Here is a 12,931-nt window from a genome sequence, read left to right on the forward strand (position 1 = left end):
GAAACTGCTAGAAACTTGTCAAAGTGTAAATAAGAGTCTCGAATGAATGCAGAACTTATTGATGGAGGGGATTCATCACACCATTGACATTGTACATTGAAGTTTTAATGAAGTGTATTTTATGTCAGGTCAGTTAACCGCTGTTTTATATTTGTTTGCTCCTGAACACAACCGTTCCGCTTTAGCATGTTGTCTCGAGTACGGAGAGCACTGACAACGAGGAAGACGTTTATCTCATGTGTTTTAATGCTAAAGTAACTTTTAAAGTCGTTTTTTATAGCTGTAGATGTTTTGTAAGCCACTACTTATTACAAAAGCGTGTTGTTGAAGGTGTTTTATGTGTGTCAACAAATGAAAAGACAGCAAATAACTCAGTTTTACGCTGGAGCTGAGTTCAAGGTCCAGCTCGGAGTAAACAACATTCGCAAGCCGGTTAACATTACATCCAACTGGTGTAGAAATGTCAGAGTCGTCTGACAGTCGGACAAAAACGTTGAATTTCAACGTTGGGGTTCTCGGACATGTCGACAGCGGGAAGACATCGCTCGCCAGGTCGCTGAGCAGCACCGCCTCCACGGCTGCCTTCGACAAGAACCCGCAGTCCCGGGAGAGAGGCATCACGCTTGACCTAGGCTTCTCCTCCTTCACGGTGGAGCTTCCCGACCACCTGCGGGACAGCGAAGGCCAGAAGCAGTATGACAATCTGCAGTTTACCCTGGTGGATTGTCCGGGACACGCCTCTCTTATTCGGACTATCATTGGGGGTGAGCTCTCTGAATTGTCTGCAAGTGTGTTGGTGCTAGATGTCACTCATGTTGTGGGATGTAACTATGTGCAATCACACATGAACTGTACAGTACAAATGTATGGTGCTTTACTTGAGCCTTGTATTTCAATGCTACTTTATACTTCTATTTTGTTAGTTCGTTTATAGATTACGATGGTGTTGTACATTCAACTACACTACCTAACATCGTAAACCAGTAGAGTTGAAACAATTGGTCACATAATCGACTAGCTGTTTGACAGAAAATACTATTTTCATTGTGTTCTACATTGACGACTTTTACTTTGAAGTCTTTAAGTACATTAGTACATTTTTACATACTTCTACTTAAATTATATTTTCAATGCAGGGCTTTTTTACAACAGAGTACACAGTGTGGTATTCAGTTCACTAAAGTCAAACCTCTAACTACTTCCATCAAGACTGCTAATGACAGCAAATAAAATAATGGTTAACAAATAGGATAAAGTCACGATATGGTGACCTATACTAGTGGTATATAATACAAGCTGAGGCCATAGCAACCATACCTCACCCTCCACACACAGTTCCACACACTGTATATTAATTACACCCACATGCAGTCCAACACAACAGCCCTAACACATACATTTTACATTTTGTGAAGGTTATAAAGTTCACCTAAACTGTTTTCGTACTACATATAAGTACCAGTGTGTCAATAACAGATCATAGTAGAACATAGTAGAAAATAATACAAATGTCCAATGTCTGTGTTTGTCTAATAAATGCTGCAGTCATGGTTACAGTATCATTCTGCTTACACTACATCCTCCTCACTGTTATCACACACACATGAACCTATCCAGCAGAGGGAGTCTTTTCTCTTCCAGCCTCTGGGTTGATCCTGCCATATTGACTTGGATGTTAGGATTGTTAGAAATAACAGCTGCTCGATTATGGCGAAAATCATAATCTCGATTATTTGGGTCAATAATTGATATCACGATTATAAAAAACGATTATCCATTTACTTCGAAAAAATCAATTTATGAAAAAAAAAATGTGAACGGTATGTTTTTAACAGTTGATTACCCTGAACTTTAAGTATAATTCAACTGAAAAATCAATACAAAAATCAATAAATACAAAATAAATAAAAGTAAATTAATAATCGTTTTATTTCGATAGTGTTGTTTTCACAATCGTTGCAAGCCAACATCGTAATTGCGATTAAAATATGATTAATTGAGCAGCCCTAACCTACAGTGGGTTCAAGAGCAAATGAATGAGAACGCTAACTCAGAGGGACACTTTCTCTATTACCTGCTTTCTCTATTAGTCTCCAATATGTGTCACATGAATGAATAAGCAGACTTTTTCAAACCTAAAGAGTGTAATATACACAGACTCTGATATAAGTAAAAGTCTTGGTAATAAATCAGACTAAATGCACTTCATAAATACTGCTGTGCAGGGTTACCAACACTCTAAATTAAATAGATGAGCCAGTGGGGTGGCACATGCTGTAGATTAGGGAGGAAGGAAAGTGTGGGGATTGGGGTATGCATTAAACTTCCCCTTCTGTCCCAAGTGGGGAGAGCACAGGAAAGAGAGGGAGCCAAATAGAAGGAGAGAAAAGAGGAGCGCACAGGAAAGAGAGTGTGCCAAACTCAGGAAAAGAAAAGAGGGAAAGGAAAGACAACCAAGTGAGCTGCAGCTCTGGTTTCAACCCTCTAGCCTTTTTCATCTCTTTGCTTCAGTGCACCCCTCCCCTAATTTCTCTTCTTGTTCAACTGTTATTTTTAGGTATCTATATCCATTCCTGTTTATATTGCTGTTGTCGGCTTCATAGTCTCTACTCACAGTTCCTACATCTTTTCATAGTTGCTTGAGGCTTTTCTTCCAAGTCAGTTATATCTTACATCCTATTGATTATTGTTTTTTCATTTTCTGCCTTCTCTAGGTGCCCAAATCATTGACCTGATGATGCTGGTTGTGGATGTGGTGAAAGGCGTGCAGACTCAGACTGCAGAGTGTCTGCTGATAGGAGAGCTGACCTGCCCTCGCATGGTGGTTGTTCTCAACAAGATCGACCTGCTGCCTCCCAACAAAAGACAGAGTGCCATTGAGAAAATGACCAAGAGGCTGCACAAAACTCTGGAGAACACCAGGTCTGCATTAATGCAAGTTTAATAATATGGTGGGGAATTCTGTGGAAGTGTGGGTTATGGCATCCCGCGTACTCCCGGTGGCCAGCAGGACTGAATCTCTGTCAGACTTCCTCACTCATTACACATTCTGTCTCCCTGCCTGCATTCCAGCGTCTGTCTGTCAGACCCACTTTTTTCTTATTCAAAGAAACTTTATCTATTACTTCAACATCAAAGCATGAAATATTTTCAATACAACTGTTTTTCTGTTGGCCAGATTTAAGGAATGTCCAGTGATTGCTGTGGCAGCGAAGCCTGGGGGCCCGGAGGCTCCTGACACAGAGGAGCCACAAGCAGTGCCAGAGTTAATAGAGGTAAAGTCCGGAAACACACTGGACCCCCTCCATTGTTACTAATTTAGCTCATAAGCACATAAGTTCTCACTTATGTGCTTAACAACAAGTGCTGCGAGTCAGATGTCATTGTCAATTGGTGATAAAATGCTTAAGACAATCCTCAGAGGAAAAAACATAATAGACTATTTGTTCAATCAACAAAGTAAACACTGAAAGTAAAAAATGGCGGTGGTTAAAGGCAAACTGTTAATCACTGTATTTGTTGTTTTATATATCATATAATATATAATATATTCATATTCTCTTTATGAAATGATACTAAAGCACCCAAACTAAAATAAAATGGTGTACCCTTGCAGAATAATGACAGTGGTTATCTTTTGTGTGATTAAATATATTTTTCTTCTTGCCCTCTTGGTGGTCTCTATCAGCTTTTGAAGAAACAGACGTACCTCCCCCAGAGAGACCCCAAAGGTGACCTCCTGATGGCTGTGGACCATTGCTTCTCTATCCGTGGTCAGGGAACAGTCATGACAGGCACCATCCTGCAGGGGTCGCTGGCCATCAATGACACTGTGGAAATCCCAGCACTAAAGGTATGTTTATAAAACTAGGACATTAATTCTGAATCTCGGATATTTACAAGCAGGAAATGTGCTGGAAATTCTTTCGATAAACCACAGAGATTCGGAAGTTGAGGAGTTGAGTGGAAGTGGGTAGACTGAGGGAGGGGTGTCCGAGTGGGTGCAGAGGATGTGTCAGTTTAATGTGAGGAGAGGATGAGGGGACTGGGGGGGGTTGGCGACCCAGGAGTTTGTTAATTCAGAGCAGATGCACACCATCAGCCAGGCTCAGAAAACTTTGTCTGCAGTTTTCATGTTCACCTCTAGGTGGCAGCAAATGGCTAAACTAGCAGTCATTTGATAGGGAGCCTTAACCTGTGCAGATACCGCTGTGTTGGTCAGTGTTTGATGGACAGCAAAAACAAACAGAAAATGTTTTGGCATGCCAAATACCCAAGTCATAGTTGGAACGATAAACATGTAGCAGGACAGATCACTTTAAATCGTTCATTCGTAACAAGGGATTAGTTTGTGGATGTACAGTAAAAAAAACATCACCATCTTTAATTAAGTTAACAAAACTTGATATAAATATATTTTTAAAGACCAATTTGATCAAAACAATATGTGCATTTATGGGCAATGCAGTATTTTTGAAATGTAGCTCTGTAATATCTTAAAGAAAGAAGTAGCTTAACTGCTAGCGGTTCATATTTAATTAGGTGTAAACTTAAGTACCGTATGTGCATTTAATTTCAAAAAACCCTTTTCCTTTAAATATATTATAAAACATCTCTGTACAGTGGAGATACTTTCATATCACTTTCTGTGAAAGTCATTACTCATGGTCTACAAAAAAAACTGCTTAAAGTGTCCAATGTTTTGTTTTATAATAATTGCCATGAGTGGAATAAAACTGATAAATTAATAAATATAACATATCTTATAATATTAGTCTATGCAGTATCATTGTATGTGTTAACTACAACAGCATAGTACATATTGATGCATCTCTAATAATGTTTTCTCATCATTTCATTGTATTGTTGGTGGTAAATGGTATACGGTTCTACTTTAGAAATGTATCTTTAAGGTATAAAGAAACAATATGATACATGCAAAGTAAGAAAAGGAACAAATACATATTGTTAAACTTGCTTTTCTATCATGATTGATTATGTCCTTTTTATACATTAAAGGTACAGTTCACAGGATCAACATTTCTTTGTTTATGTGAGTTGCAGGGTTTGAAATACCGGCCGTGCAAGTCTGCTTTCACTTGTTAGAAGTACATTGGTTCAAAGCAACCACAAATACATTAGAGAAGCTTCCCAGAAAAATATGAATATGTAATTTAAGGGTGAGCTGTCCCTTTTTAAGGGTTTTATTGCTAAAGAAGACACACAATAGTCAGTGATGATGCAGCATAAATGCTTTTAAATTATGAAAATACATCGCTCTTTACCCGCCTCTAACAATGAGACATTAGGGTTAAGCATGCATTATTATTGATGCATCAATATGTATTTATTTTTTGACCGTAGATGCAGTGTATGCAGTGTAAAAAGCATAATAAATGCACGTTAATCCACTCTAAAGAGATGTGGTCTTCATTGAAAGTATAACTGTTATTTAGTTATCTAATCTTATGCGGAATTCCATGATATAGTTTCTACGTTTTCAACTTAAAATATAAAAAATTCAAATCAAAAATAACAGAAAAACTTGCACTTTTAGCAGCTTTAATGTAAAATACTTTAAATCTTTCTCCGAGTTTTGTTGGAAATCTGTGTGTTGATTATGAAAAATATGATTATTTATTATATTTCTATGCTCTCTGACATCAGGTGACCAAGAAGATAAAGTCGGTGCAGATGTTTCGGAGACCGGTGTCGGGGGCCATGCAGGGGGATCGCGTGGGTGTGTGCGTGACACAGTTTGACCCCAAACTGTTAGAGCGGGGTGTGGTGTGCACCCCGGGGTCCCTGCGCACCCTCTATGCAGCTCTCATCTCTGTGAGGAAGATCGGCTACTTCAAGGGCTCTCTATCCACCCGGGCCAAGTTCCACATCACCGTGGGCCATGAGACAGTCATGGCGAGGGTTACCTTCTTTGGCTTGCCACCCCTGGGTGCCTCAGAGCCCCCCTCAGTCACTAACCAGCCTCCATCAAAGCCCTGCCCGCTGGATACACCCTTCACCTTCGAGAGGGAGTACTTCCACCAGGATGAATATGTCATCGCTCAGGGAGAGGCGAGTCCAGGGTGTGATCCAGAGCAATGGGCCCTGTTGGAGTTTGAGCGGCCAGTCACATGCCCCTTACTCTGCCTGGTGATTGGCTCAAAGCTGGACACGGACATTCACGCCAATGCATGCCGCTTGGCCTTCCAAGGCCGTCTCCTCCAAGGGTTTGAAGATAAAGGCTATGCCGAGTCTGCCCTGCCTCGTCTGCGCATCTACAAGACCAAACACAAGGAGGGCCAGGTGGAACGGGTGAGTTGAACTCTAAGACGTTTATTTAAATGATTTTTTCCTACTGTCCTCTCTCCTTACCCCGGAGTGTTGCCCGTGCCCCTCTACCCTTTCTATCACCTTGTAGTGCTCTGGTTCTTCTTTGGATGTTTGTCATTGCTGGTGTTAATGGAGCGTGCCTCTCAGACAGAGCCCCTATTGCACAGTCACAAACAGGCTCACACAAACAACACGCCGCCCTTGTGATCAGTGTTTGAGGCCTGAATGTGTATGCATGCCTTAGCATGTGCTGTGACACAGAGGTGTGCGTGGGTGGCAGACTGACGCCACTCGTCCTGTCTAGCGGTTAGACGTTGGCACTGTTTGGACACACCTGAGCGGCAGTATCAGGAATACCCACATGCCTGTGTGAGTGAGTGAGACTCAGCGTTTTCTCTCTCTCTTACACACGCCGTTGTCATTTGTTGTTCTTGTTTTACTGCTGTCACGCTCCATCCTCAATCCTGAGCTCCAGTTCATACCGATCCATATCTCATCTAATCTAATGCTGTTGTTTTCTTCTGGAAATCAACATTTACATAGAAGAGTTTTTCAATGTGTTATAACTCTCTAACTCCTCCCACTTTATGTTTTTGTTATGACTCGTCATACTGCACTGTACAGTTAAAGTTTTCTGTGCGCCCTCGTGCAGGGTCAGACTCAGGTCAGGGATCAAGTGTGTGAACTAGTTTCCTGCTGTTAGCACCTCAGGCTGTTGACAGCTCCAGTCAGTGACTCAGAAGTCAAACAGCGTGTGAGAAGAGGTCAGTCCTTGGTCATGTAAAGTTACATGTGTACTTCATCTGTCTCTCAGAAAGAGCCAGTTATGTTTCTAGACTTTGAGTAAAAGAACACATTACTGGCATTGTTGAGATATGGCGGGCTCATACAGTCACAAGTCATACGGTCTGTCGGACATGTACAGCAACAGTATTTTTTTTATCAGCGCATCAGTCATGCTTGAGGGACGTCGGGGTCAAATGTTCAAGAATGAATGAGGGTTAGGCAGAAGAGAGAGGAAGAGCCGGCGCGAGGGGGTGTGTCGGAGACAGAGCGGTGCCCTCATGTTATCAGATTAGTGGCGGGTAAGATCGACTTAGTGATGGATGATAAGAAAGAAATAAAAACAAATATAGCATAAAATGTGCAGGGGGGATGAAAGAGAGGATGCCAGACATCCAGGCGGCGAGCTTCGAGGAATGCGGCTTGCGGCGAATGGTATAGTTGATGAGGACACAGGACTGAAGATCGGCTCTTCTTCCTCTCTCCGCCATGCTGACACAGGGAAATCATGACAACCCACAAGTCCTAGATTAGAGGACGGGAATATGAGATCAAACTAAAGCACATCCTGACATTTTCACAGCTCTGATTAGATCACATTCTTCCACACCATTTAGTGCTTCTAATCACTTTATCTGTCATTAGTCCTGCAGCTCATGGAGCGCTCTTCCTCTCTGTTGTGTTCAGGTGACCGATGATTACACTGTGATTGGCCGCAACCTGTTCAAGAAGGAGACCAACCTCCAGCTCTTCATCGGGTTAAAGGTCACCCTGTCAACGGGCGAGACTGGTGTCATCGAGGGTGGGTTTGGACAGAGCGGGAAGTTCAAGATTCGAGTGCAAGGTAAGAACAACCTCAGGTGAGACTTGACACCACCAATCCCACTACCGTAGCCCCTGACACTGTTTAATGCAGGCGGAGTCAGGCAAATCCTGTGACTTTGATGATGTTGCAGTCTCTTCATCAAGACTCACACCGAGAGCACTTTCTCTATCTCTCCTTGGACGTTGGGGGCTCTGCGGACAGTTTTTCAGGATGCGGTAAGAGTGGTAGGCCCGACATCCTGAGCCACATTCCCAGAATTCCTCTGGGGATTGCCTTGTGTTCCGGGGGAAGTCTGTTCCGTGTTTATTTTACCTTCTGTTGCTTCGGACCCACTGCTCCGCACCGGGAGGGAAGAGAAAACAAAAACATTTAGAAAGAGAACCTCACCTACATCCTTTTCACTCACACACTCAAAAGTCTTAAACATACTAACACACGCATCGCCACACATAAACATGGGGTTGGTCGCTTTAACAAAAACGTGATCATACTTTTTTATGTCAGGTTACAGATGTCACATATCACAATGTAGTAGTAGCCTTATTATTCTGTAAATTAATTTGAGGCTAACAAACATATTTTTTTCTTTGTTTTTATGGACGTTCAATATAAAACAAAAAAACCCCAGCTTACATAAGACAACACTCAAATATTTTGGGATTTTAGATTTGGACTTCCTGAAAACAAAGTATCATTTCCTGTGCTACAGAATTTAACGTTAACTACAAATAAATAACAACCTGACGTTACAATCAGCAAGATTTAGAAATCATGCAACAATAGATACCCCTGTGGAAACTGTGTTGCCTGATCTGGTGGACACATGTATACCCTTTCACAGTACTTACTCTCATATCGCCCAACACTATATAAACATAACACCTCATAGTTTCTCACTTTTGGGGCAAAAATAGGTGAAATGATGGCAATATATCTAATATCCTACAATACCTTTCACCGACATCAATGTCATAATGTCTTAGGTGCAGCTAACCTTTATTGCTGGCATTTTAACTCTTGACGTTTTGCTTTCTGGCAGACAATTTATTTACTTCTCAAATGTGTGTTCATGTTGCAACTCTGCTTTTCCTTTAAATATATATAAATACATATTTGTCTTTGCATGACTTGTTGCTAATTGTCAGTACGCTTTTCTGTTGACTTCCCGTTGCTCTATCCAATTCTCTTTTTACTTTCAGTCTTTTACTAAGGATGCTTACATAAGGTTGAAGGCTTTCATGCAGACTTACTTGATTTTCTGTCACTCTGCTCATATCTGCATTATTTCTGGTTTTCTCTATTATTCAATTAAAATGGTTTGGTCCACAAATGTTCACCAACATTTCCTTCAGCTTAAGGTGGATACCATTACCATTGTTTGACCCAAAAAATGAAATAAAGAAATCCCCAAAATACGAACAAAATCTGTAAATCTGCACATTAGAGAAGATAGATTTAGATTGTGTTTGGCAATCTTCTGTCTATGGATTTATAGGGACAGTAAGATTATCAGGCTATCCTCTTCTCTGTTTCAAACCTGGTATGATATCGCTCCTCCAAAATAAACCTGCTGCCAACTTGGCCACTTAATTAATCAACGCCATTTTATAACCATAGTTGGCTCGTATATTTTGGACACTGCCTTGGGTGTGCCTCTAATCAAATGCTCAATGCTACAAATGCACTTAACTTGATTATCATGCTTTAGGCAGAGTCCCGTTCCCTTTTTAAATATGAACAGTATTCTTGTTATGTAAGAAAGCGGAGACATTTCTTTCTATAAATATTAACAGGGTTCTTACGGTCATTAAAAACCTGGAAAAGTCATGGAAATTCAAAATGCAAATTCCAAATTCCAGGCCCTGGAAAAGTTATGGAAAACAATATTTGTCCCAAAGTTTTGGAAAAGTCATGGAAATGTAACTAAAGTTGCATCAAATGTAATTTATATTTTAGCTAATCGCCGAAATAATAATACTATAATGATAATAAATACTGTATCGTATAGTAATGAAACGTAAAATGGCATTTAACTGACGAGGTGTTTTGCTGGTGAGAGATTTTAGTTGCTTTAGCGTGTAGAAGCCAGTAAGCCTATTTGATTTGTTTTAGATAATCACAACATGTTAAAATAAACCATTTTCAGTGGTACCGCTGATAAAAGAGTAATTCTTTTTTTGGTCATGAAAAATTAGGTAAAGGTTATGGAGAAGTCATTGAAAATCATTGGTGAAAAAGTGTATGAACCCTGTATTAAGTAATTAATTTGAGGACAAAGGTGTAAAGGTGAACTTGTTATCACTTGTATCTGAACACGCATCATTTAAGTTTGGGTGTGTGAGTGTGCTCCGTGGTGGTAAGCGGACATTGTCAGCGGATGGTAGATAACATGAAGAGATTTCTGTCTGCGCGGCAACCATAACAACCCTCACATTGGCATAACGATAACAAGAAGAATGCTGGCGCCATTGTGCGTGATGTCAAGCAGCCAGCGTGTAAAGGAGTCTACCCAGAACATTTCTAACTTTCCGTGTGCAAAACTGCAAACAAAGACAAGAGAGTGTGATAGCATAGAGGAACATGTAGAGCTCAGCGTTCACAGGGAACAGCTCAGTGGGGCTGAGGAGGAGGAGGAGGAGGAGGAGGAGGAGGAGGAGGAGGAGGAGGAGGAGGAGGAGGAGGAGGAGGAGGAGGAGGAGGAGGAGGAGAGTCAGGAGGAGCCAGACTAATGCAGATATTTGAGGAGACCTCTGCACATTTTCATCCGTTACATCAGGAGGATGAAGGCATCAGTTGAACTCGAGGTCAGCACACTGAACAGGCTCCACTGATACAGCGCCTAGCCTCTGCACACATAACAGGGAAGAAAAGATCAGTATCAAGCATCAGAGTACAGAGATGGCCTAAATGCTGCACATAGTGTAGGACAGTTATAATCTAGATGTATTACATATGGGGATGTGTTTATTCAACCATTGTTTTTTGTGTAATCAACCTTTTTACGTGACCTGCCTGTTTATCTTTTCTTCAGAGGGTCTCTGCCCAGAAACCAAGCAGTTGTTATCCTCCACCTCTAAGAAGAAAGGGAAGGGTGGGAGCAAAGGAGGAGCAGCAAATGAAGAGGAGCCCAAAACTGATTCTCAGCCTGTCAGCATTCACTTGCATTTCAAGCGGTATGTCTTCGATCCCCATAAAAAGATGGTCCAGTCTTGACCAGTGTTGCCCTCACTTCAGCCTGTCATGGTGTCCTAGTGCTTCAGACAGGGCCGTCCCAGAGGTCATGTAGAGGTGAAGGGAATACTGGCCTCTGTATCAGGCGTATGATCATTTTCCTGTGATGGCGACAGTCTGCTGAAATGCAATGATTGTGGAATGCTGAACGCATGTGAAACAATTCCTTTTTTTGTCTCCCTTCATGGAGATGGACTTAATCCAGTTTGCTCAATCACAAGGGTGGAGGCAGCTTTTTAGTTCCCGATGCTTTTGAGTTGTCTTAACCAATCAGTGCTGTTTTGTCTGAATCAATTCTTTTGACTTGCAGCAAACTTCTTTTTCATTATGTTTCTGATTTCGCTGAGCCTTGATTGGCAAAAACACGTAAAATTACAGAAATACCGACTCAAGGATTTCCACAGGTCACTGCACTCGCTTCTTGCTCTCTGGCTGGGATAAAGGTCATGTTTTATTTTGGGTTTTATTGACTGTGTGATTTCAAAAGGATTTGTTCGTATTGCAATATTTCCCTTTGTCATTTCATTTGACTTTATTGACAGTTTGTAAAGCCTCATTTAGCCGAGGATAGAGGTTACCCCAGTCTAGAAGTCTCTTAAGATGAATGAGTGCTTTCAGAAAAACGAATAAAGCAAACCTTTGATGAAAATGTGTTTCTGACTGATATTTTCTGTGTGAACATTGATATTGCATAATAAAACTTAAAAAATGGACGAGATACTTGTGGCCCAAACCCCCAAAACAGTGTGTATGTACAAAATATATACTTTTTTAAATATGAAGCACTCCAGCAAGCTGCAGTTTGTTGGTGCAGTACCAACAGCGGCATATGTACAGCAGTCAAAAGAGATACTATTCCCATTCATAGTGAACCCCAAACTTTAATGTGTGTCTAACCTGCGGTTCTCTCTGTTTAGTTTATGCTGTCATCTGTACTTTACAGCATAATGAGCACATTTTAAGAGAGTTATGCACACTTACACTCTTTCCAGAATCAATTCGATACATAAACAATCCCAACGGTAACTAATATCCATAAGAAGTGAACTCACTACAGAGGCATGCTGTTAGAAACTACTGAATGATATTACGCTGGTCTGCAAAGCATGATCAATACATGGTCTTAGAAAAATAATCTCTGGTAATTGTGTACTTTGTGTGTAATATATAATCATGTTGTCACTGGATTTGAAGTGGCTATAAAAGAGTAATAAATATAAATGAAGCGTACACTGGAGTATTAAGAGATTGATGCTGCTTTATGTACACGTGGCATCCTCTTGTTTTGCAAATGTTCTCATGTACCATGTATGAATCAGTAAAAAATGAACAAACTGTTATAGTAACAAAACATGTAAGAATGAAAATACATATTGTGGGTGGTTGGTGGGGCTATTCATCAGCCAGTCCTATCCTGTGTCAGGGTTTTGTGTATGTGTGTGTCCATCCTGTCTCAGAAGTGTCGTGGGGCGGTGCAGTGAGAGTGCAGGACGCTCGGTATGTAGCGGATGATGTCAGCAAACTGTCCCTGTGAACAGCGGCTCTATCTTAGCAGGAATCTGTAGAAATTGGAGAGAGAGAGAGGGAGGAGCCGCAGGAGCAAGAGGGGACACTGGAAGGATTGTTCCTCTGAGTGACAGTCCTTTTAGTCTTATCTCCTCTCGTTCCTCTTATAGAAAACCAGACAGGGAAAAAAATGATTTAGCTTTTTACTCCTATGTCTTTCCAACTTCTCTTTCTCTCTAGTTTTTATTTAAAACC

At 41.0% G+C, this 12,931-nt stretch overlaps 1 protein-coding gene across 2 annotated transcripts; it reads left to right on the forward strand.

Annotated features, from left to right (window-relative positions):
• Positions 1-5: 5 nt before the first annotated feature.
• On the forward strand, positions 6-11,819 carry eefsec (eukaryotic elongation factor, selenocysteine-tRNA-specific). Of its 2 annotated transcripts, XM_079683134.1 has the most exons (8): positions 563-764; positions 2,343-2,457; positions 2,715-2,922; positions 3,179-3,275; positions 3,689-3,853; positions 5,668-6,312; positions 7,801-7,957; positions 10,971-11,819. In XM_079683134.1, the coding sequence occupies exons 1-8, from the start codon at positions 696-698 to the stop codon at positions 11,150-11,152; spliced, it is 1,638 nt and encodes a 545-aa protein (XP_079539260.1). In that variant the 5' UTR covers positions 563-695; the 3' UTR covers positions 11,153-11,819. The 2 variants fall into 2 exon arrangements, with proteins under 2 accessions (XP_079539259.1, XP_079539260.1); XM_079683133.1 differs by lacking the exon at positions 2,343-2,457 and having other exon boundaries at positions 6-764.
• Positions 11,820-12,931: the final 1,112 nt, after the last annotated feature.

This window comes from Notothenia rossii (assembly GCF_949606895.1).
Source record: "Notothenia rossii genome assembly, chromosome: 5".
Lineage (NCBI taxonomy): Eukaryota > Metazoa > Chordata > Actinopteri > Perciformes > Nototheniidae > Notothenia > Notothenia rossii.